The 24,611-nt window shown below is 46.8% G+C and overlaps 3 protein-coding genes across 4 annotated transcripts in view; 2 read left to right on the top strand and 1 right to left on the bottom strand.

The window, feature by feature from the left end:
• Window positions 1-3,315, top strand: part of PFDN5 (prefoldin subunit 5) — a 3,900-nt gene extending 585 nt beyond the window's left edge. The window contains exons 3-6 of the mRNA XM_010857919.1: window positions 235-266; window positions 1,380-1,454; window positions 1,543-1,648; window positions 3,111-3,315. Coding sequence (XP_010856221.1) covers window positions 235-266; window positions 1,380-1,454; window positions 1,543-1,648; window positions 3,111-3,187 — 290 coding nt within the window. The 3' untranslated portion in view covers window positions 3,188-3,315. The remainder of the gene's footprint in view (window positions 1-234; window positions 267-1,379; window positions 1,455-1,542; window positions 1,649-3,110) is intronic.
• Window positions 3,316-3,918: 603 nt separating this feature from the next.
• On the top strand, window positions 3,919-11,398 carry LOC105001578 (chromosome unknown open reading frame, human C12orf10). The gene is made up of 7 exons (XM_010857920.1): window positions 3,919-4,167; window positions 4,348-4,460; window positions 6,983-7,142; window positions 10,328-10,480; window positions 10,603-10,725; window positions 10,843-11,024; window positions 11,176-11,398. Exons 1-7 carry the CDS (start codon window positions 3,952-3,954, stop codon window positions 11,372-11,374), a joined length of 1,146 nt encoding a protein of 381 aa, XP_010856222.1. The 5' UTR covers window positions 3,919-3,951; the 3' UTR covers window positions 11,375-11,398.
• A 271-nt stretch (window positions 11,399-11,669) lies between these two features.
• AAAS (achalasia, adrenocortical insufficiency, alacrimia) overlaps window positions 11,670-24,611 on the bottom strand; it is a 16,177-nt gene continuing 3,235 nt past the window's right edge. For both annotated transcript variants that reach the window (XM_010857922.1, XM_010857921.1), the window contains exons 3-16: window positions 19,632-19,687; window positions 19,229-19,320; window positions 18,996-19,042; window positions 18,643-18,741; window positions 18,177-18,320; window positions 13,820-13,940; window positions 13,398-13,522; window positions 13,155-13,215; window positions 12,922-13,012; window positions 12,617-12,710; window positions 12,465-12,532; window positions 12,235-12,316; window positions 12,051-12,135; window positions 11,670-11,927 (exon numbers count right to left, since the gene is read on the bottom strand). In XM_010857922.1, the coding sequence (XP_010856224.1) occupies window positions 11,700-11,927; window positions 12,051-12,135; window positions 12,235-12,316; window positions 12,465-12,532; window positions 12,617-12,710; window positions 12,922-13,012; window positions 13,155-13,215; window positions 13,398-13,522; window positions 13,820-13,940; window positions 18,177-18,320; window positions 18,643-18,741; window positions 18,996-19,042; window positions 19,229-19,320; window positions 19,632-19,687 (1,393 nt within the window). In that variant the 3' untranslated portion in view covers window positions 11,670-11,699. The remainder of the gene's footprint in view (window positions 11,928-12,050; window positions 12,136-12,234; window positions 12,317-12,464; window positions 12,533-12,616; window positions 12,711-12,921; window positions 13,013-13,154; window positions 13,216-13,397; window positions 13,523-13,819; window positions 13,941-18,176; window positions 18,321-18,642; window positions 18,742-18,995; window positions 19,043-19,228; window positions 19,321-19,631; window positions 19,688-24,611) is intronic.

Consider the following 24,611-nt stretch of genomic DNA (forward strand, 5'->3'; position numbering starts at 1 on the left):
CTCCTAATCCAGTTTTCTTACCTGAGACGAGAGAGCAGTCCATTACGTATTGTCGCTGCAGGAGCCCTTTGCATGTTGCTTATCTAGAGTTGAAATGTCCAGGATATTTTTCTGCTCCTGTTGCCCCTGTTCGTCCTTTTCGTATAGTTTTCGGGCGCCGTTCCCTTTTGAAACTCCCTTTTAAAGTTGGAGCTGCCAACCTTCCCCACATGTTTGTCTTAATTGCTTTCACAGGGAAAGAATTACTTGTCCCATTGACGAGTTCTGTATCCTTTCCGCAGGAGCCTCTTCCCTGCCCTCTCGTTTTCTCCTTCACACCTAACAACCTTCCAAAAAGGGCGGGAGATATTGATTATTCCAGAGTGCCTAGATGGTTCTGAGACCGCTATTAACACAAGCTTAGCTCTGCTGTCTAACCTAAGGCCAGGAACTAAGTAATGCTTGGTGAGCACCCAGATGTATGTATTTAGACTTGAGGTGTGATTATTTCCCTTTGCTCTGAGGATATAACCTAGTAGGGGGGTAGAACTGGTGGTTTACGTTTTTACTGTAACTTAGAAAACATAAGCAATAGAAGAATAGAGGATTTGGAAACAAAGGGGTTGGTTCTGTTTATTAATCCTCAATTTCAGTTTAATTATGGCTCTTATTCCTAACTATTGTTACTAAGAAACATGGATTATGTCTTAGCTGTTGAATGTTTTACTTGAGTGAGCAAGTTACGGCAATAGGGCACCCATAAACTACCTGAGAATGGACAGGCTGAAAAGGAAACAAAGGAATAGCAGTGTAGCAGGGATTACTTAAATAATCAACATTAAATCCATCAGGAATTAGCTAATTAATGTCTGGGAGTGTTAAAGAGAAAGTGAGGTTGGCTTTTCACTCTGTTACTTAACAGCAGCAGGAAAAAATTATCCTGTTCTGTCATTCTAATGATCTATCATTCTAATTGCTCTAATATCTAGTCTTTCTGGAAGGAATAATGGTAAGAATTGTAAGAACTGCTTGCAGGATGGCAGATGGGATCAGAACAAGATCAGCACATGTGATTTTTCTCCATAAGGAACCAGCTTCCCTGTCTCTCCTCATGTGGAGTTTGTAGGCCTTCAGATGTGCCTTGTAGCTTATTCCTTTTAAATTTTTGTTTGTTTGTTTATTTTTTTTGACTCCATCCCATGGCTTGTGGGATCTTAGTTCCCCTACCAGGGATTGAACCCAAGCCCCAGCAGTGAAAGCAGTAACTCCTAGTGACTGGACCTCCAGGGAATTCCTGCCTCCCTTTTAGAAAAGGAGGGTGTTGGTAGGTCAAGCTGAACTAGCTGACAGGGAATCATGACTCATACTGGGCTAGTTTTCCCTTAATCCTTGCCTCTCAGATGTATGTCCCCGGGAAGCTACATGATGTGGAACATGTGCTTATCGATGTGGGAACTGGCTACTACGTAGAGAAGGTGAGTGGAAGGGAACATAAGAATGCATCTCTGAGGGGGAGAGCTGGCGTACAGAATGGGTTACCTCTCATTCACTCTGACCTTGCAGACAGCTGAGGATGCCAAGGACTTCTTCAAGAGGAAGATAGACTTCCTTACCAAGCAAATGGAAAAAATCCAGCCAGCTCTGCAGGAGAAGCACGCCATGAAACAGGGTAAGCTTGCCTTGGACACCTCTTCAGACCCTTTCTGCCTCCATAATAACAGACATGGATTGCAGTGTGAACCATGGGAGGGAGTATCCCCTTTGCTGGATTAAAACCGTGGTTTTTTGTTTGGTATCTTGATGCATTACTCCTTAGATTCTGTGTCTAACATACCCACTGCCTTTGGTGCTTGAGAAATTTAGAGAAAGAAAATCATGTGTTTTTGTGTTTGAGTTCCTATTTATTGGGGATGGAATGAGGGAGCAGGTGCATGTAAATGAACACAGCAAAGAAATATAGCCATAACTAGCCAACTACTCAGAGAAGGCAATGGCACCCCACTCCAGTACTCTCGCCTGGAAAATCCATGGACGGAGCCCTGGTAGGCTGCAGTCCATGGGGTCGCTAAGAGTCAGACATGACTGAGCGACTTCACTTTCACTATTTACTTTCATGCATTGGAGAAGGAAATGGCAACCCACTCCAGTATTCTTGCCTGGAGAATCCCAGGGACAGAGGAGCCTAATAGGCTGCTGTCTGTGGGGTCGCACAGAGTTGGACACAACTGAAGCGACTTAGCAGCAGCAGCAGCAGCAGCAGCAGCCAACTACTAGCAGTTATAGCCCTGGCTGCATATTAGAATCACGCAGATAGTTTTTTGAAAACCTGGGCGACTCCAAACCAACTACAGTTGACCCTTGAACAATGTGGGGGTTAGGGGTACCAAACCTTGGTGAAGTGGAAGAAAATCTGCATATAATTTATAGTCTACCCCTCTGTATCCTCGGTTTCAAGTTTGCAGATTCAACCAATTGTAGATCGTGTCGTACTATAGTATTTAGTACTGGGGGAAAAAAACATGTAAGTGGACCCACACAGTTCAAACAGGTATTGTTCAAGGATCAACTGTGAATCAGTAGGGTGAGATTCCAGAGAACAGTGTTTGTTTGTTTTTAAAGCTCCCTGTGTGATATACAGTCAGGATTAAGAACCACTGTTCTAAAAGCAAACATCTTTTCCACATTATTATATTCTGGGTATATGTGACTCATTTGACACTGTATTTTGTTCCTTTTTATATCCCAGTGGTTCTCATATGAGCTTCCCTGGTGGTTCAGACAGTAAAGAATCCACCTGCAATACGGGAGACCTGGGTTCGATCCCTGGGTTGGAAAGAGCCCTTGGGGAAGGAAATGGCAACCTACTCCAATATTCTTGCTTGGAAAATCCCCGTGGACAGAGAAGCCGATCCTCCGTCCATGGGGTCGCCAAGAGTCAGACACGACTGATCGACTTTCACATCTCATATTATTGACAATTGAGATTCTAAATTGGTGTTGTGTTTGCCCTCTACAGTGAATCTCTGTGTTGAAAGTTAATTAACTGTAGTAGTCTGCCTGTCAATTTTCCTTAACTCTGGGCTCTCCCCTTTAGCTCCTGCCCAGGGTCTGACTCTTCTTTTATTCCACAGCTGTCATGGAGATGATGAGCCAGAAGATTCAGCAGCTCACAACCCTGGGAGCAGCTCAGGCTACCGCCAAGGCCTGAGAGCTTGTTTCAGAAATGGGGCAGAGGGTGCCTGCTTCTGGGGCCTGGGACTTTGTGGACGTGGTTTCCTGGAATGGGGAAAGAAGAGGGTCTGTGTTTAATGCTAATAAATGAGCCAGCTGGGCAGAGTGGTGGCCTTTTCTTGCATTAGGTGAGGAGGTGGGAGGGTGGTGGTGAGAGGGTGTGCCCCTGCCTGGAGCCTGATAAGCAGGAGTGATGCAGTGCTCATCTTGGGGGCTCCACTTGGGAATCTGCGAGAAACTGGAGTCAAAATTCAATGCTGGTGATACAGGATGCTCCGGACTGGTGCACTGGGATGACCCAGAGGGATGGTATGGGGAGGGGAGAGGGAGGTGGGAGGGGGATTCAGGATGGGGAATACGTGTACACCCGTGGCGGATTCATGTTGATGTATGGCAAAACCAATACAATATTGTAAAGTAATTAGCCTCCAATTAAAATAAATTTATATTAAAAATTAAAAACTGTGGTATAGAAATTTGAGAAGACGGAAAATGCCATCATAAAGCTTCAAGGTATGACCTCTCAGCATTGTTTTTAATGCAACTTTGGGCACCAGGTGGCAAAGCAGTGGTCTAGCCCTGGGTAAAACAAAAGCAATAATAAAAAAATTCAATGCTGGGCGGCAAGCCCTCTCTGCGCGGCCCGTTGCCATAGGAACAACTGGCAACCGGAAGTGGGGCTGCGCAGGCGTTTCCCCTTCCGGGTCGGCTCCCTTACTGACTCCTCGTGGAGAAAGCTGTATGGGCCACCGCTTCCTGCGCGGTTTCCTGCCTGTCCTGTTGCCGCCGCTACCTCTCCGGAGCCCGCATCTCAAGCTCAGCCTGGAGCCCGTCGCACCTTCCAAAAGACCCCGCAGCCACCTCATGGCCCCGCCCCGAATCGGGACGCACAATGGCACCTTCCACTGCGATGAGGCGCTGGCGTGCGCTTTGCTGCGCCTCCTACCGGAGTACCGGGTAGGTACAGGCCGCGCAAACTGACCCGGAGGCGGCCGCCAAATCTCCGGGGTGGACCGCGTCCTCCTAAGGGTGTCCCGTCCGAGCACCCCTCTCCCCTCCTCTGCTCCTTGGAAGCCCAACCTTAATCCCCTACCTGTGCGACCCAGGCAACCCCCTCACCTCCTGTGTCCCCTGCAGGAGGCAGAGATTGTGCGGACCCGAGACCCCGAGAAACTGGCTGCTTGTGACATCGTGGTAGACGTGGGTGGCGAATACGACCCTCAGAGACACCGATATGACCATCACCAGAGGTGAGTACTCACTACCATTTCTTTAATTTTCTCAGTGCCCCAGGCCACTGCCGTGGTTCTTGTCAGCGAAGGGAACCGCCTCGTCCTTGAGTCCCATGGGACTACTGTCTCCCATGCTTCCAGTGCGCCACCTACTCTGCACCCATCTAGTTGGCTTTGTGCTTCCTTGAGCCCTCGCATCTGCCGTGGCCTCCCTTGGTCACCCCGGGGCCCTTACCGACTCACTCACTTCTTTGGTTCAGTCAGGCTTTTCTCCCACCAGCCTTATCCTTACCTCACTGAATACCCCAGCAGGGATTAATCCGTTCTTGTGCCCTTGCTACCCTACCTCAGACTGCTGGCCCACGTGATTGTGGTAGGTGGTGATAGTTCAGCTGTGTGTTGTCTTCTATGTCATTGACACTCTACCGCTGGGAAATCGTTCTTGTCCACGGATAGGCCAGAATCCCAAGTACCTCTCCAATCTTTTTCCCTCTCCTCAAGCCCCTACCTCATCAAACTTTCTCGGTGAGTGATCCTGTCTCTTTTCTTTCAAAAGAAATTGAGCTTTTCCTGCGTGTACTTCCTCAGTTTCTCACTCCTGAATCAACTCCCTCTTTCCAATTCAGGAAACCCTTCTGTTTTCCAGTGTATCACTTCCTGCTTTGGGACTCTGTATATCGGTGTTTCTACTTCTTACCTGAAGAAAGAAACTCTGTTTACACATCTCCCATCTTGAAAACAAGGGACTGAAAAAAAACCCATGACCCCCTCCCTCACATACACCACGCTGTTTAAAGTGGTTATTCTCTGGGGTATCATGAGGAGGTTTTAAGTCTGTTTTTCTCTTTCTCTCTCTCTCCTTTCCTCCCTATCTTTGTCTTTTTTATGTAAGTATACATATTACTTTTCATTAGTGATGTGGAGAGGGAATGCTCCCGGTGTGTACGACCTAATCTCACCCTCACTTCTCAGGCATTCTTGAAAAGAAGAGCTGACCCTGGCTCCACATTTCTTTGAGTTCATTCCTTTTGTCCATCCTATCATTCATTCAGCCAGGTCTTTTCCAGTCCCTCTACCGGAAATGCTGGTGGAAAGGGCACCAGTGACCTCAATGCCAGGCTCAGGTTGCTGGTTGAGGGTTAACTGACTGACCTGTCACCTTAAAACCCTCTCACTTAACTGACTTCTTTGTGGCACTTGACGTAATTGAGTGCTTCTTTTTTTCTGATGATTTTATATACTTTTTAAAAAAGTGTGCCATATTTGACATGTAAAACAATATATTTAATATTTCTGGTATATAAAACATAGAATGAACACCCATGAATCGATCTCCCGGCCGAAGAAGTAGACCATTACCATGATCTTAGCACCTGTACCTGTGCCTCTTCCGCACCCCATCCGCGCCTCCCCAGGAGTAGCAGCGTCCTGAATTTTGTGCTCATCATGGCCTTGCATGCTCTTGTGTACAGTTTAGCACATACGTCTTATCTGTTTGCATCAACTATTTATTTAGTTTTGCTTCTTCCTGAATCTTTTCTGGGACATTATTGTTATTAGTCTTTATACCTTATGAGTATTTTATAGGTATTTTTGTGTTTACTTAATATTTAATAATAAAAATCATTAGAATGAAAAAATGAGCTTCCTTTGTGATTCTGATGGACTGGTATTTACTGTGGTTTCTACTGTTCTAAGAACTATCATACCATTTCCGTACCCTCTGTCCCAAGGCTGTTCAAGCCCCTGCCTTCCTCACTCACCCGGATCATTGCAGGTGATCTTGGATCGCTTCCCCATGCTGGCTGGCACAGTGCTCTTTCTGACATGCTCTGGCTTAAAGTCTCTCAGTGGCTCCTCTTTACCTACAGATAAACTTCAGACTCTGAAGTGTAGCATTCAAGGCCTGCCCTGGTCCAGCTCCTGCTTTATCTTCTGCCTCTTATTCCCCATCCCAAGCTGCTTTCTTGCGGTTCCATGGATACCTTTCTCTTAGGCATTATACATGTTCCCTCTACTTGGAATGCCTTTTCTCCTTTCCCCTTTATGTGTCTGCCACACACCCACTAATTCATCTTCCAAGAATGACCTGAAGGTTCTTCTCCTGAGCCCTTTCCTTGTTTATAACCGGCTGGAGCATTCCTTTGGTTGCTCATGTCAGTGTGCACGGGGGGCGGTGTGTGGCCAGGTGTGTCCATGTGTCCCTGTACATCTGCCTTAGGAAGATAAACTTGAAGGCAGGGACAGAGTCTTAGTTTTTTTCATCTCTAATGTTTACAACAAAGTCTGGGCATGTTGTAAGCACCGAGTTAATCCTTGTCAGATGACATCTGAGCCACCAGGGAAGCCCAACGGATGCATGGGGACTCCAGACTCAAGTCTGTGTTAACCCCTGAGGACAAGCCAAAGCCTCCCCAGCCAGGCTTTCTCCCAGTTCCCTTGGTGTTCCCCAGCCTCCCCACCGCGCTGTGCCTGCACGTGCGCATGCAGTGGCTGAGCCGGGGCAGTTGGCGTTAGCCCCACCTCCCTGTGCTCCTCAGGTCTTTCACAGAGACCATGAGCTCCCTGTCCCCTGGGAAGCCATGGCAGACCAAGCTGAGCAGTGCGGGACTCATCTATCTGCACTTCGGGCACAAGCTGCTGGCCCAGTTGCTGGGCACTAGCGAAGAGGACGGCATGGTGGGCACCCTGTATGACAAGGTGGGGACCCAAGGACAGAGATGCCCCCCACGTGCATCTCCACCCCGTGGGCTAGAGCGACACTCACGACCACGCTCAGGTCAGGGTGACCCGTGCTGGCCCACCGCCCTCTGGCTTAGTCAAGCCCGTCTCCTCACGGGGGGATGGGCAATCTCTCCTGCCTCCATTCTCGGGTGGTTGTGAGACATGGATGAGGTAATGTATGGGGAAGGGCTTTGAAAACTGTAAAGCATGCCCTGACACACATAAAAAACAATTGTTCAACAACTTGGAAGTAGACCAGGCTGCTTACGTTTGGCAGCATGTGACTAAGGTGCTGGCTGCCCTGAAGGTGGAGGGCAGCATATCTCAGGCACTGCTGTTTTCAAAGGCACAGTGAGTTGGGAAACTGGGAAGGGTTTGATTATGAAAACCTCTTCAGGTTCCACCAGCGCCCCCTGCAGGCAGTTCAGGTGGCTGTGGTTGGGGAAGCAACAAGGGCTAGTGGCCCTGGCATGCACTTGGATCCATGATTCTGAGGTCAGCTACTTGACCCTGCTCCTGTGAAGTTCACAAGACAAACTTCAGATGCAGTCAACTCTATTTTTTGCAGATGGGCTGTCGAGTTCAGTTCTCTGTCTCGGCTTGTCTGTCTCCTCTATGACACAGCATTAGTGTGATCCAAAAGAGTTGAATAAATGTGAGTGTTTAAATTGGAGCTTCTGGAATAGGTTTTAGACTGCCTGGGTCAATTTTCCCTTCTACTGCTGAGGGGTTTCTAAGCAACTGAACTAAATTATACCCAAGGTTTTATTATGTTTCTGGTGTACTACATAGTGATTCACAATTTTTGAAGATTATACCCTGCTTAGAGTTATGATAGAATATTGGCTATATTCCATGTGCTATAAAGTATTTTCTTGTGGCTTATTTTAAGCATGTTCTCTTTTTTAATGTTTATTTAATTTTTTTGGCTATGCTGGGTCTTAACTGTGGCATGTGGGATCTAGTTCCCCAACCAGGGATCAAACCCAGACCCCCTGCATTGGGAGCTTGGAGTCTTAGCCACTGGATCACCAGGGATACGCTGATTTATTTTACATATAGTAGTTTGTACCTCCACCCCACTCCAGTACTCTTGCCTGGAAAATCCCATGGACGGAGGAGCCTGGTGGGCTGCAGTCCATGGGGTCGCTAAGAGTCGGACATGACTGAGCAACTTCACTTTCACTTTTCACTTTCATGCATCGGAGAAGGAAATGGCAACCCACTCCAGAGTTCTTGCCTGGAAAATCCCAGGGACAGGGGAGCCTGGTGGGCTGTCTATGGGGTCACACAGAGTCGGACACGACTGAAGCGACTTAGCAGCAGCAGCAGCAGCTGGTACCTCTTAACCCAACCCCATCTTGCTCCTCCTCTCTTCCCTCTTCCCTTTGGTAGCCACTAATTTGTTAGGTCTGTGAGTTTGTTATAGTCCATCCATGTTGTTGGAAATGGCAAATTTTCATTATTTTTTTCATTTTATGGCTAAGTCATATCCTGTTGTACACTACATCTTCTTTATCCACTCATCTGTTGATGGACACTTAGGTTGCTTTCACACCTTGACTGTTGCACATGATGCTGCTGTGAACATTGAGGTGCATATCTCTTTTTGAATTAGTATTTTTGTTTGTTTCAGATAAATACCCAGAATTGCTGGGTCATATGATAGTTCTATTTTTAACTTGAGGAACTTCCATACTGTTTCCCACAGTGGCTGCACTAATCTCCATTCCCACCAACAGTGTACAAGGGCTCCCTTTTCTCCACATCCTCAGCAACATGTGTTCCTTGTGGTATTTTTGATGATAGCCATTCTGACAAGTGTGATGTAATATCTCAGTTGTGGTTTAATTTGCATTTCTCTGATAATCAGTAATGTTGATGGCCTTTTGGCCATCTGTAGATCTTCTCTGGGAAAATATCCAGTTCTGCCTATTTTTCAGTTGGGTTGTTTGGTTTTGATGTTAGGTTATATGAGCTGTTTTTTTAAAAAATAGTCATTATTTATTTGTTTGGCTGTGGCACATGGGATCTTAGTTCCCTGACCAGGGACTGAACTTGGGCCCTTTGTATTGTAAGTACAGAATCTTAGTCATTGGACCACCAGGGAAGTCCTGGTGGACTGTTTGTATGTTTTGGATATTAAAATTGCACCCAAGTTTTAACGGAGCCTCGGGTTGGGGGTTCAGACCAGTTGGTGCTGGGCAGAGAGGAGTTTCTTTTCCACCTCTCCCTGAGTAGCACTTTTCCTACATACCACAGATGTGTTTAAATGTAGGCCTATTTTGTAAGGCAGTTTTGCATTAAATACTGATATCCCATGTCCTTTTCTGCCCCCAGATTCTTGAGGCATCCTACCATTTCTTTAGGCTCAGGAGATGCCATGTGGTACATCATGGGCTGCCCCAGGACCACATTCCAGCCCTTGATGTCTAGTACTTATCTTCTCCCACTTGATGGGTGTGCTTGATCAGACCCTCCTGTAGCTCATTAAGTGGATCAGCTGGAGATTTACCTGCCCTCAGCCATGAGGATCCACCCCACAGAGCCCATCAGGGAACTCAAGACTTTCCTTGTTCAGAACACAGCAGCCCCCTCCCCACACATGCTGGCCTTGGCTCGGGCTTTGAGCTGTAGTAGAGTGAGCACTGGAGAAGGCAATGGCACCCCACTCCAGTACTCTTGCCTGGAAAATCCCATGGACGGAGGAGCCTGGTAGGCTGCAATCCATAGGGTCGCTAAGAGTCAGACACGACTGAGCAACTTCACTTTCACTTTTCACTTTCATGCATTGGAGAAGGAAATGGCAACCCACTCCAGTGTTCTTGCCTGGAGAATCCCAGGGACGGGGGAGCCTGGTGGGCTGCCGTCTATGGGGTCGCACAGAATCGGACACGACTGAATCGACTTAGCAGCAGCAGCAGCAGAGTAAGCACTGGATCAGAAATCAGGTGATCTGAATTCAGCCCTAGCGCTGTATGCTCTCTGCCTTTCAGGAAGTTGCTGAACTCTGCAATTACCCCTCTCATCGTCCAAGTAATGTTGGGAGATTCTTGCAGGATCCTTGTGAAGATGAAAGACTGTATATGCATACATTCTGAGATCTATAAAGCTTTATGCAAATAGTGCCCTCCAGAGCCTTTCTCCTACTGCTGCCTTAGATGTATGAAAACTTCGTGGAGGAAGTAGATGCGGTGGATAATGGGATTTCCCAGTGGGAGGAGGGAGAGCCTCGGTACCTGCTGACCACCACGCTGAGCGCCAGGGTTGCTCGGCTTAATCCCACCTGGAACCAGCCCAACCAAGACACTGAGGTAAGGAGGGCCTGGGGAAAAGAGACTGAGGTGTGTGAAAATCAGGGGAGGAAGTGAGCGGGCTTGGCCTCTTGAGCCCTAGCAGAGTTAGTTCGGGCCAGCACCATGGTTCTCATACCCAGGCTGGGTTCAAGCGTGCAATGGACCTGGTTCGAGAGGAGTTCCTGCAGAGACTTGATTTCTACCAGAACAGCTGGCTGCCAGCGCGGACCCTGGTGGAAGAGGCCCTGGCCAAGAGGTTCCAGGTATGGACCTGGGAAGAGGCACTGCGGCCCTAGAGAGTGCGTGCTGGCAGGCTGCTGGCCTGTTGGGGCTCATGCTCCTACCCTGAGCCGTCTGTGCCAGCTCCACTTCCTTTGCAGGTGGACCCAAGCGGGGAGATAATAGAACTGGAAAAGGGTGGCTGCCCCTGGAAGGAGCACCTCTATCAGCTGGAGTTGGGGCTGTCCCCTGCAGGGACCATCACCTTTGTTATCTACACAGACCAGGCTGGACAGTGGCGGGTGCAGTGTGTGCCTAAGGAGCCCCATTCGTTCCAGAGCAGGTGAGGGCCTAGGGGTCCACCCTGCAGCCCTTCAGGCATGTTTCAGCCCCATCAGAGGAGGCAGCCACTAACCTAGGCCTCTGCTCCCCCTCTCCCAGTTCCTCACGACCTCCATTTGCCCCCACCAACTCCCTTTTCTGCTCACTCGTAGGTTGCCCCTGCTAGAGCCATGGAGGGGTCTTCGGGATGAGGCCCTGGACCAGATCAGTGGAATTCCTGGCTGCATCTTTGTTCATGCCAGCGGCTTCATTGGTGGGCACCGTACCCGAGAGGGTGCCCTGAGCATGGCCCGTGCCACCTTGGCCCAGCGCCCAGCACCTACACCTGCCCCAAATCCCATGGTCCAATAAAACTCCCATCTCATGCTGACCAAATAATGTTCTATTACTCCCCTGCACTATTCTGGGAGCTTGCTTAAATTTGGGGAAAGTGTAACATCTATTATGTGCCAGAGCTGGTGCTACGTATTTTCTCAGTTTTGCTTTCAAATCATTTGAAAACTATCCAGTTCTTAAGGGTAAATAATGACCAGATTCACAAGGAGTGACTAAAAAGTGAAAGCCAAGATTTAAACCCTAAGTCCATGCCTTTTTTTTCCTTCAGTGTACCCCAGTGCAACTCACTGGAAAAGACAAAGTCTCATAATTAAGTGGAAAGCAAGAAAGGACACTTTTATTACTGAAAGTGGGAGTGAGGGGAGTGGGGCCGAGCAGGGGGTGGCCCTGGGAGAGGGTCCCAAGGGGCAGAGGTTAGGGATGTCTCAGTAAACAGAGGTAGATCGTGAATAGAGCCTCCACCCCCAGCGGGGGGCTCCTGGGCTCGGCCAAGCACTGGGCTAAAGCGTGGAAACCGGGCATTGACAAAGTACAGAGGGATGTGGGTGACCCGGCCTGTGGACCAGCACTGCAGAGAGAGGGGAGCAAAGTCAGCCTGGGTCCAGAGAAGGGCTATTTCCGGCAGAGCCACCCAGTAGCCGTGGCCCTCAGCTCCTCCCCACTCCTGCAGCCCAGCAGCTGGCCTACTCACCACGCTGAGCAGAGCTCCTTTGTTGAAGGAAGGATGGAAAGTGATGAGCTGGGCCTGGGCTCCTAGCTCCCCCTGGATAATGCCACTAGACGAAGAGAAGGTGAGCAGGCAGCTGGAGGCAGAAGGCAGGTATAGTGGGATGTGGGTTTGGTATGGGAGGGCCAGTGAGGAACCCAGCACTTACCAAGGAAGTAGCTCAAACACAGGGCTGTTTCGAGTTCGAAAAAGGAGGATGACTGGTTTCCCATTCTGGACCCGAGGATTGCCTATAAGAGATGGACAAGGGATAGGAAGGAACTCTGGAGGCCAAATCCCAGGGCAGGGGCACAGCAGAACTGCTGCCAGGACACGGATACACTTGACTGATGGGAAGATGGTGCAGCCTCAGCAGAGGCCTTCCTCACCACCTCTTACCTTTCATGAGCACAGCTAGCCGCTCCCCGCTTGGGTCCCAGACCATGGAGTGAGCCTCTCCCCCAAGTCTATAAGTGAGAACAGCAGGTTGCCGGGCTCTGCGTGGTCCCTCCCAGCCTTGTCTCCGTCCTCTCCTCACCCACCCAGCTTACCTCTCCTCGCCATCTGGTGTCTGTATGGTGGTCTCAGACAGATCTGCCACTATCGTAGCGGACTTGGCGCCTCCAACATACCCCTTTCCCTCACCTGTGGATCAGAGCAGGTGCTCTTAAGTGTAGGAAAAGGGCCCCTCTCCCCCGGTTCCCCGTCTCCTCCCCATCACAGGCATCAATGCCTCTCAAGTCTTCCGAGCTTCTTTACTTCCCTTTTTCCTTCAAGGCAGCATATTCCAGATGGCTCTTTCCTCCCTCTGACTACCCCAGCTATTGTGCATCCGGAAGTGTTGCCCCTGACTCACCACAACGTTCTGGGAATGACAAGGAGTAAATAAGCGGTTCCCCCAACACGGTGAACAGCAGGCGGTTTCCACTGGGGCTCCAGCAGCCAGTCTGGGGTCAGGGAGCAAAGGGCAGGAAAAGGGTAGTCTATGAGAATACAGGAAGGACGCACAGGAGCAAGAGAAGTAGAGGAGGTGGGGGGCAAGTACAGCCAACCTCCCCCCCAGCTCCTGCACCGCACACTCCCTCCTACCTGGCATCGCCCCGAGAGGGTAGGCCACCGCTCGCAAGTCCACATCTGGGCCTCCCAGACTCTGTGCCAGAGAAGCAGGCCACAGCTTAGAGTTGCAGGTCTCACAGCTCAGACCTCCCTGCCTGTCAGTCCCAGGTTGAGGGGAATGGGAATGGGGACAGAAGGCTGTGCAGCTGGAAGTTCCAGAAGCTTAGGGCCTTTCTCCACATCCTTCCTGCCCACTTCCGCTCTCCCCACACTCACCGAAAGACAGCTGAAGGAGTGGTAGCCAAGACTTTGCTGCCATCTGGGGACCAGAGCAGGTTCGTAACCCCACCTCCCCGAAACCAGGGAAGGGGAACACAGGTCTCTGTTGAGACATCCCATACCTAGGAGAGGGGGGGACAGTGAGACAGTATCCTCAACACCCCACAGACCCCCTTCCCTGAGGTACAAAGATCCAGAGAGGGGAGGAAGTGGAGAGGGTTGAAACAGGAGGAAACAGCGAGCAGAATTTTACATGTGAGGAGCAGGGTGCTCCTGCACCTTGGATAAATTTAAGACTGAATGGATAACTGTTCCTCGCCTCCCGCAGTGTACTTCCCACCACCAGGCAAAGGCAGCTCTTCCCTCAAGTCTGAGGGGTGTGGCTGAAGTGACCCCAAGAGGTATGGGGATCAACTCACCAGGATGGCAGCGTCCACAGGGGAAGCTGAGAGCAGCCGCCCCCCACTAGGGGCCCAAGCCAAGCTGGTAACGGGTGTGTGCCCAGGGTGAGAGAGCACCTGGGCACAGCCAGAAGAGGGTCTGCAGAAGGGAGACGGCGTGGGGTCAGAAGACAAGAAGAAAGCCCTGTGACTCTGCTCCCTTGCCTCCGCCTGCTAACACTGCCCCATCCCTGTGGGCCCTCTGAATGCAGGAGTAAGAATAATGGAAGTTAAAGGAAAACAAGAAGGAAGCAAGGGCAGTCACTACCAGGAGGCCCAGAAAGGGTGAAAGCGGGTAAACCTGAGACAGACAAGAACTTTATTATTACTCCTGTTACTCATTTATTTATTGGCTGTGCTGGATCCTTGTGGCCACGTGGGTTTTTTCTCTAGTTGCATTAGAGGAGCTTCTTGTTGCAATGGCTTCTCTGGTTGCGGAGCATGGGCTTTAGGGCACGGGAGCTCAGTAGTTGTGGTTTCTGGGCTCTAGAGCACAGGCTCAATAGAGCACAGGCTCCCAAGCTTAGTTGCTCTGAAGAATGTGGGAATCTTCCTGGATCAGGTATTGAACCTGTGTCTGCTGCATCGACAGGTACATTCTTTACCACTGAGCCACCAGGGAAGTCCGAAAGAGACAAAACTTGTGACAAGTAAAGTTCTATGGTGCTGGGCTGGGGAGATGCATGCTCTGCTCTGGATGAGAACCCTCTCTCCACAGGCCCATCCTGGCTGGAGGCCAGGATACCCCATGACATCACCTCACAGTTCCAATCTCTTATCTTTCTAGTTATCTGCCACTCCTCAGAATTCAACCTGTGCTCCCAAACCTCTCTGTGTTTCCTTGTCACAGTTAGCTTCCCTCCTCGGTGCCCTGCCTCGTTTTCTGCTCATCAAAGATGGCGCATGTGGCAACCTCCCCGACTAGGCTGGGAACTAACTGAGGCCACCAGCTGTGTCAGTCAGCTCTGAATCTCCAGAGCGACATACTTGGCCCAAAAAGTGCAGGCTACTATCAATTAATGCCACTCTGTCCTTTTTCCTCCCAACTGTACACCCACCTTTAGCTCTAATGAGGTCACCAGTCTACAAGTTACTCTTAATTTTACAATACATCAGTTTACAGAGATCCATCTCATTCTTTTCAGTGGCCTCACTGTATTCCACTGAATAGATGAACTATTATTTATTCAGTCGTGCTTCCACAGACACTTCAGTTGTTGGTGATTTTTTTATTACATATAGTACTGCAAAGTATTCTTTACATCTTTATGTACTCATGTCATTATTTGTATAGAATACAGTATTAAAATGGAATTGTGGGTAAAAGACTTGCACCTTTCAAAAGATAAATATGCCAACAAATTATTTTCTGAAAAGTTTGTGGGGCTTCCCTAGTGGCCCAGTGGTTAAGAATCTGCCTCACAATGCAGGGGACACCAGTTCGATCCCTGGTGCAGGAAGATTCCACAGGCCAGTGCACCGTAACTGCTGAGCCAGAGCTCTAGACCCTGGGAGCCGCAACTACTGAGCCCCTGTGCCGCAACCACTGAAGCCTGTGTTCCCTAGAGCCTGTGGTCTCAACAAGAGAAGCCATTGCAATGAGAAGCTCGCACACTGCAACCAGAGAAAGCCCCTGCTCACTGCAACTAGAGAAAGCCCACACGCAGCAACAAAGACCAGGTGCAGCCAAAATAAAATAATTAAAAAAAAAAGTTTGTACCACACTATGCCATGTTTCCTACTCTTGCTAATAATGGATGTTATCAAACATTTCAGTTTTAATAATACTGTCATTCTGAATGGGCAAAAAAAAAAATCCTATATATTTTTCTAGTCCTTTTAATTATGTATTTTTATACTTAGTTTTTTTATCAGCTTGGAATTTATTTGTATATAAAATGTGAAGCAAGGCTGAACTTTATCATTTTCTAAATGGATAGCCAATTATGTCAAAACCACTAAAAAAAAAGAAATCTGAACTTGTCTATTGCAATGCAGGCCAAATTCATCATATATTAAATTTCCATGAATTCCTAGGTCTGTCCCTGAATGTTGTTCTGACACACTGATGCGCTTGTCTGACCTCATGGCAGTATCTTTGTGTTACTGTGACTTCATGAAACATTTCAATGCCTAGAGGCAAGTCTCCTGTCCATGCGCTTCCTTTGCAAACATCCGTGGCCAGCCTTCCACATTTATTCTTTCATAAAAACTCTAAATAGCATTTTTTCCAGTTCACAAAAACAATTCAGTAGAATGCTAATCGGAAATATACTTAACTTGACATCTTTATGATTAAATTTTCCTATCCAGGAATACAGCAGCATGTCCCGCCATTAATTAAGCTTTTGTTTAATATTCTTGTTTTAACATTGACTTCCCGGGTGGCTCAGACGGTAAAGCGTCCGCCGACAATGTGGGAGACCTGGGTTCAATTCCTGGGTCAGGAAGATCTCCTGGAGAAGGAAATGGCAATCCACTCCAGTATTCTTGCCTGGAAGGAGGCCTGGAGGAGCCTGGTAGGATAGTCCATGGGGTCGCAAAGAGTTGGACATGACTGAGTGACTTCACTTTTTTCTTCCTTTAATATTCTTCAACCACTTTCTTCAGATGTCTAACATTAAATAAATTTAACAATTTATTCCTAGTAACCTATAGTAATTATTGGACCTGTTGTAATAGAACATATTTTTCATCACAATTTCTCAGCTGATTCTTACTGGTACAAAGGAAAGCTATGACCTTTTCAGTTTCCTGGATCCAATTATGGTACTACTAACATTTCTTACCAGATTAAAGTTTCTTTTAGTTGAATCTCTTGTTTTATCTAGGTGTAAAATCATATCTCCAAAAAAATTAATTTTATCTTCTTTCTCAAGACTTTACCACATTCCTTTTTCTTGTTTTACTGCACTCACAAGAACATCCAAAACTACTGTTGATTAATATGGTGGCAACAATACCTCTGTCTTTATCCTGACATTACTGGAAAAACTTTTACTATTTCCTATTTCACGGTTTAATATGGCAGCCACTGATTTTGAGTATATACTCTTTATGTTTAGGTCATCTCTGTGTATTCCTGTTTACTTTATGCATTCAGCAGGATGTCTGCTTATTCAAGGGCATTTATTAATACAAACATTTTTCTCCCTTAATTTGCCAGTGTAATAAATCATTTTAATATATGTCCTAATGGTAAATAGTTTCTAATTTCTGGAAAATTCCACTAGGTTAAAAAAAAATTTTTTTTTAATATGCTTTTGGATTCTATTTGGTAGTCTTTTATTTAGGATTTTAAAATCAGTATTCAAATAGTTTCTTTCTTATACTACCTATTGTCAGGTTTCAGTTTTAGGGTCACATTAACTTTATAAAAAACAAATCAGGATGGGACAGATAGAGGACATTAATGGGAAAACTGGTGAAATGTAAACAAAGTCTATAGTTTAGTTAATAACAACATTCGAATGTCAGTTTCTTAGTTTTGATCGATGTAACATGGTAATATCAGATATTAACAATGGGGGAAATGGTGTGACGGTATAGCCAAACCCTCTGTACTATCTTTGCAGCTTTTCCAAAAATCTAAAATTACGTCCATATAAAGTTTATTAAAAGGAAGAAACAAATCAGGAGGCTTTCCAAATTTTTCTATGATCTGGATTAGTTCCAATAACATGGAGATTATCTTTTCTCTGACAATTAGGCAATCATCATAAAATCATCTCAGTCTGTCATCTTTTTTAGTGGCACAACTCATCCACTTTGGTAACACGTATTTGGTAGAAAATCAAACATTTCCTTAGGTTTTCAAATGTGCTGGTCTAAATGTATAAAATATTCTCTAATAATTCTATTTTCTTCCATATCCGTGGTTCTCTCTCTTTTCCCATTCTGAAAATAGTATACTTTGATTTTCTCTTTTGCCTTAATAAAGCGAGCCAAAATCTTTATTCAAAATTTAAAGAACCAGTTTCTGGTTTTATATTTAGTTCTTGTGGGGATTCTTTTTCCATTTTCACTGGTTTCAGCTCAAATCCATATTAATTCCATATCTATATTAATTGCCTTTCTCCCTCCTGTTAAACTTGCATCTGGCAGTCCTCCCAAAGAGACTTTCTTTCCACTTCATGATCCACAGGTGCACACTCCCCACAATCCCAGAAGCCCCTAGTTCTGTCCCTTTCTCTAGATTACCGCTTCGCAGAACCTCCACCTTGGCCTTAGGTCTGCTTCTGTAGCCATGGGAAGTGCTGTGAGGATAAAGAACTTTTCCTCCCAGACCCCACCAACCCATGGCCTCGAGTCAAGGTAAGAGACTGCTGGAACTCACCGGGTAGACAAGGACGTGGGATCCAGAGTCCAGATGAGAATGCAGCTCTGGCAGGCCACAGCCAAGACAGAGGCACTGAGGGGCTTCCAGGCCAGGGCTGCCACATTGCGCTGCAGCCGGTGCTTCAGGGAGGGGACGATAGTGCTGGGGTGAAATGGGAGGGGACAGAGTCAAAGCAGGGACACTAAGGGGAGGGGACCTGAGTGTAATTGAGGACAGACACCCAGAGAAGAAAGCAGACCATCCAGTGCCTGGGGGTAGGGTGGGACAGAGGACAGGATAAAGGCTGGGTTTGGAAAGAGGATGCATCCAGCTGTGGGGCCTCCCTGACCCCAGTTCTGAAAAGAGCCATCGGACTGGGCTCAGGAACTGCAGGACTCCCGGGGCACCAGAGCTGGAGAAGGAAGTGGGGACTGAGAGATGGAGACTTAAAAGAGTCAGAGCCCACCCAGTGCGCCACACATACCTGTTGGCATTATACACCCGGACTGAGTCATCCAGCAGAGCCACAGCAAACTTGTTGGTGTGGGGGTGCCATGCAAAGACCCGCAAGCAGCAGCTGGACCTGGGGCAGGAGTGAGAGTCAAGAGTCCGAACTGCACCTCGCCACACCTGGGCCCAGAGCTCAGGCTGCCTTCCACATGGGACCGTTTACCATTTTTTGCTGTTTCTTTCTTTATTGGGAGGTAGAAGGAGCGAGAACATGGGGAACAGTCAGGGAAGGGGTGGGAGGAGTCTCTGCCTTGTTTTTCCATCTCCCCAGAAGTTTCAAGATTCAGGACTTCCTTCTAACAAAAGCCCCAGAGCTGGTACACTCACCAGTTTGTGACTTGAGCAAATTCAGCAATCAGATCTTCGCTCCTAAGCTGTAATGACAAAGCAGACAGAGGATGCACTGGGACAAAGGGAGCTTATCCCCTCAAAGCTCCCACGGGGAGCTGGACCATTCCCACCCTCTGCCGTCTTCCCATCACAGCCTGACCCTAAGGCACAGAAAATGGTAGGAGCAGAGAGTAGCAGCAGGGAGGGCCAGTGGCAGAAGCCAAACTTACAGACAGATGGGGAAACAGGGACCCGTGGAGGGAGGAGGCCCATCGACAGAGTGCCAGGGCCCAGCTGGATGCCGTCTTCACCCACTCAAACACTGTGGGGTTGAGGAAGCAGCCGTGATTAAACCGTTCACAGGGCTCTCACTGGGCACCTTCCTAGGTAAGGACTGAGCAAGGGCAAGCACTCTCCAGGCCCTTCCACCCAACAAGTGATCTGGACACCCAATCTGCGGCATGAGGGGTAGGTAGAGGTGAGAGAAGATAGCACCAGGGGAGACAACTGGGCCAGGAATACAGGGATAAAGGGAAAGGCGCTGGGCCAACAGGTATTGGGATGAATTACGGAGAATATGGAGGGGAGATGGCAACCACAGAACCAGAGAAGGCTGCAGGTAAACACACTTACCCTCTTCCTCTGAATTTGCAATTTCATTCAGCACCCCGAAAAGGCCTACATCACGCCTGAAGAGGAGAGGGAACTGAGTTAGATAGCTTTGATCCCTTCAGTCTCCCCTCTAAGTTCCTCCATTCATTCATTCATTCAATAAACATGTACTCAGAATAAGATCAGGGACTTCCCTGGTGGCTCAGTGGCTAAGACTCCACACTCCCAATGCAGAGGACCCAGGTTCCATCCCTGGTCAGGGAACTAGATCCCACATGTTGCAGCTATAAGATCCTGCATGCTGCAATGAAGACCTGGTGCAGCCAAGTGAGTAATATATAAATAAATATTTAAAAAATAGGTAAGAGCATTTCCATTTAATGAGTGGCAACTATACGTCAAACACTTTATACCGTCCTTTCATTCTACCCATTTCCTCAATGAGACAACTAAGGCTCAGAGGTCTGTCAGGGCTTTGTGTGAAGATCAAGGAGTCAGGACTTGCCCGAAGACAATGAATGGAAAGCCACTGAAGGGAGTTTCAGTTAAGGAATAAACTGATCACCCAGGCATTTTAGAAAGATCAATCTGGCTGCAGATTAGAGGGAGACAAGAATGGAGAGAAAGAAACAGGTTAAGAAGCTACTTCAGGAATCTAGAGAAAGGCCAAAGTGGCCTGAACCACTGGGGGTTGAGAAAAGAGGGCAAGTCTGAGAGCTTGAGGAAGTAGAACGGACAGGATTGGAGGATTAATTCAACATTAGTAAGGTAAAGGATAATATCAAGGGAAACACCTAGATGATAATTATAGCATCCAACACTGATTACACTGTGCCAGGGCTGGGCTGCAGCTTCACACGCAACATCTAACTTAGCTATTATCACAACCCTACACAACAGGGATTGTTATCATCTGCATTTTTAGATGAGAGAACAGGGAGTGTGAAAGGTTGATTATCAAAGGTGAACTAGGTAGGAAAAAGCAGACTCAGGATTCAGTCTGTCTGTCTGTCCCAAAGCCTACATTCAAACCACTTATATGACTAGGAAGGGCATTCCTTGAGACGAAAAACACAAGGAAGACGCTGGCATAGAGAAGAAAACAAAGAGACTGATTCTGAACGTGCTGAGTGTGTGGAGCCTGTAGAGTATCTGACTGAGGGTGCTGAACAGACACGTGAACACCAAGGTGCGGTGCAAGTCCAGTTCAGGACGTCAGCATCTGAAAGACAGCAGAGGGCCTCCCTGCTGTCAAAGCGAGAACAACGCCGCGTCGTGGGTGTGACTGGTGGTGGAAGTAAAGTCCGATGCTGTAAAGAACAATACTGCATAGGAACCTGGATGGTCGGTGAATCAGGGTAAATTGGAAGTGGTCAAACAGGAGATGGCAAAAGTGAACATTGACATTTTAGGAATCAGTGAACTAAACTGGACTGGAACGGGCAAATTTAATTCAGATGACCATTATATCTGCTACTGTGGGCAAGAATCCCTTAGAAAAAATGGAGTAGCCTCATAGTCAACAAAAGAGTCCGAAATGCAGTACTTGGATGCAATCTCAAAAACGACAGAATGCTCTCTGTTTGTTTCCAAGGCAAACCATTCAGTATCACAGTAATCCAAGTCTATGCCCCAACCAGTAACACTGAAGAAGCTGAAGTGGAACGGTTCTATGAAGACCTCCAAGACCTTTTAGAACTAGCACCCAAAAAAGATGTCCTTTTCATTATAGGGGACTGGAATGCAAAAGTAGGAAGTCAAATGATACCTGGAGTAACAGGCAAATTTGGTCTTGGAATACGGAATGAAGCAGGGCAAAGACTAATAGAGTTTTGCCAAGAGAACACACTGGTCATAGCAAACACCCTCTTCCAACAACACAAGAGAAGACTCTACACATGTACATCACAAGATGGTCAACACCGAAATCAGACTGATTATATTCTTTGCTACCAAAGATGGAGAAGCTCTATACAGTCAGCAAAAACAAGACCGGGAGCTGACTGTGGCTCAGATGGTGAACCCCTTATTGCCAAATTCAGACTTAAATTGAAGAAAGTAGGGAAAACCACTAGACCATTCAGGAATGACCTAAATCAAATCCCTTACGATTATACAGTGGAAGTGAGAAACAAATTCAAGGCATTAGATCTGATAGACAGAGTGCCTGAAGAACTGTGGATGGAGGCTTGTGACACTGTACAGGAGGCAGTGGTCAAGACCATCCCCCAAAAATAGAAATGCAAAAAGGCAAAATGGTTGTCTGAGGAGGCCTTACAAATAGCTGAGAAAAGAAGAGAAGCTAAAGGCAAAGGAGAAAAGGAAAGATATACCATCTGAATGCAGAGTTCCAAAGAACAGCAAGGATAGATAAGAAAGCCTTCCTCAGTGATCAAGGCAAAGAAATAGAGGAAAACATAGAATGGGAAAGACTAGAGATCTCTTCTTCAAGAAAATTAGAGATACCAAGGCAACATTTCATGCAAAGATGGGCTCAATAAAGGACAGAAACGGTATGGACCTAACAGAAGCAGAAGATATTAAGAAGAGATGGCAAGAATACACAGAAGAACTGTACAAAAAAGATCTTCATGACCCAAATAACCACGATGGTGTAATTACTCACTAAAGCCAGACATCCTAGAACGTGAACTCAAGTGAGCCTTAGGAAGCATCACTACGAATAAAGCTAGTGGAGGTGACAAAATTCCAGCTAAGCTATTTCAAATTCTAAAAGATGATGCTGTGAAAGTGCTGCACTCAAAATGTCAGCAAATTTGGAAAACTCAGCAGTGGCCACAGGACTGGAAAAGGTCAGTTTTCATTCCAATGCCAAAGAAAGGCAATGCCAAAGAATGCTCAAACTACCACACAATCGCATTCATCTCACACGCTAGCAAAGTGATACTCAAACTTCTCCAAGTCAGGCTTCAACAGTATGTCAACCATGAACTTCCAGATGTTCAAGCTGGATTTAGAAAAGGCAGAGAAAACCAGAGATCAAATTGCCAACATCCATTGGATCATAGAAAAAGCAAGAGTTCCAGAAAAACATCTACTTCTGCTTTAATGATTATGCCAAAGCCTTTGATTGTGTGGATCATTACAAACTGTGGAAAATTCTTCAAGAGATGGGAATGCCAGACCACCTTACCTGCCTCCTGAGAAATCTGTATGCAGGACAAGAAGCAGCAGTTAGAACCGGATATGGAACAACAAACTAGTTCCAAATTGGGAAAGGAGTATGATAAGGGTGTGTATTGTCACCCTGTTTATTTAACTTATATGCAGAATATATCACGCGAAATGCAGGGCTGGATGAAGCACAAGCTGGAATCAAGATTGCCGGGAAAAATATCAATAACCTCAGATATGCAGATGACACCACCCTTATGGCAGAAAGCGAAGAACTAAAGAGCCTCTTGATGAAAGTGAAAGAGGAGAGTGAAAAAGCTGGCTTAAAACTCAACATTTAAAAAACTAAGATCAGGGCATCCAGTCCCATCACCCCATGGCAAATAGATGGGGAAACAATGGAAACAGTAACAGACTTTATTTTTTTGGGCTCCAAAAATCACTGCAGGTGGTGACTGAAGCTATGAAATTAAAAGACGCTTGCTCCTTGGAAGAAAAGCTATGACAAACTTACAAAGCATATTGAAAAGCACAGACATTACTTCCCTCGTGGTCTAGTGTTAAGAATCCACCTGCCAATGCGGGGGCACAGGTCTGACCCCTGCACTGGGAAGACCCCACATGCCGCAGAGCAACTAAGCCCATGCACCACAACTACTGAAGTCTGAATGCCTGGCCCAATGCTCTGCAAAAAGAGAAACCACTGCAGTGAGAAGCCCTAGCACCCCACAACAAAGAGTAACCCCTGCCTGCCACAACTAGAGGTAGCTCCCGCACAGCAGCTGAAGACTCAGCGCAGCCAAAAATAAAATATATAAACAGAACTTAAAAAAAAAAAAATAGCTATGCATATAAAAGACAGCAGGAAGCAACTTCCCTGGTGATCCAGCGGCTAAGACCCCATACTCCCAATGCAGGGGGCCGGAGTTCAGTCCCTGGTCAGGAAACTAGATCCTGCAGCACAACTAAGGATCTCGAATGCCACAACGAAGATGTAAGATCCTGCACAACTAGAACCCAGAGCAGCCAAATAATTATTAAAAAAAAAAGACAGCAGAAGAGAAGCAGCAGCTCGATGGAGGCAGAAATAGAGAAAGAATCCAAGACTGAATGGGTTTTCAGACCACAACCTGAAGTTTAGCTTCACTCAAGGAGACATGCAAATGAAACGGTTATGCAAAATCAAATATCAAAGTTTGAAAAGACAAGTGTCAGAAAACAGGCACTCTCATACACTTTTTTGGCTTTGTTTCTTTCTTTTTTTTGGCTTTGTTTCATTTTTAGGTTTTTGTTGGAACAGTTACCTCACTGCTGGTGGGTCTATAAATATGTACAACTTAGAGGCCTGTACGGCAACAGCTCATGAAACTACAGATGAACATGCCCTGTGAACCCCTACATACAATGATGAGCATAATACTAATCATGACTAACTCTTGAATTAACATGGGTTTTACTCATTTAAGGGCCTAGATCTGATACAGTGCCTGATGAACTATGGAATGAAGTTCATGACATTGTACAGGAGACAGGGATCAAGACCATCCCCATGGAAAAGAAATGCAAAAAAGCAAAATGGCTGTCTGGGGAGGCCTTACAAATAGCTGTGAAAAGAAGAGAAGCAAAAAGCAAAGGAGAAAAGGAAAGATATAAGCATTTGAATCCAGAGTTTCAAAGAATAGCAAGAAGAGATAAGAAAGCCTTCCTCAGCGATCAATGCAAAGAAATAGAGGAAAACAACAGAATGGGAAAGACTAGAGATCTCTTCAAGAAAATTAGAGATACCAACAACATTTCATGCAAAGATGGGCTCAATAAAGGACAGAAACGGTATGGACCTAACAGAAGCAGAAGATATTAAGAAGA

The sequence above is a fragment of the Bison bison genome, unplaced genomic scaffold (genome assembly GCF_000754665.1).
Source record: "Bison bison bison isolate TAMUID 2011002044 unplaced genomic scaffold, Bison_UMD1.0 scf7180017864383, whole genome shotgun sequence".
Taxonomy (NCBI): Eukaryota; Metazoa; Chordata; class Mammalia; order Artiodactyla; family Bovidae; genus Bison; species Bison bison.

Bases quoted from the DNA above. Each gene is read 5' to 3' on its own strand.
- LOC105001578 (XM_010857920.1), top strand. From the start codon at position 3,952: ATGGGCCACCGCTTCCTGCGCGGTTTCCTGCCTGTCCTGTTGCCGCCG. The intron at 10,481-10,602 runs GTAAGGAGGGCC...TCTCATACCCAG, and splicing joins AGCCCAACCAAGACACTGAG to GCTGGGTTCAAGCGTGCAAT. The intron at 10,726-10,842 runs GTATGGACCTGG...CTTCCTTTGCAG, and splicing joins CCCTGGCCAAGAGGTTCCAG to GTGGACCCAAGCGGGGAGAT.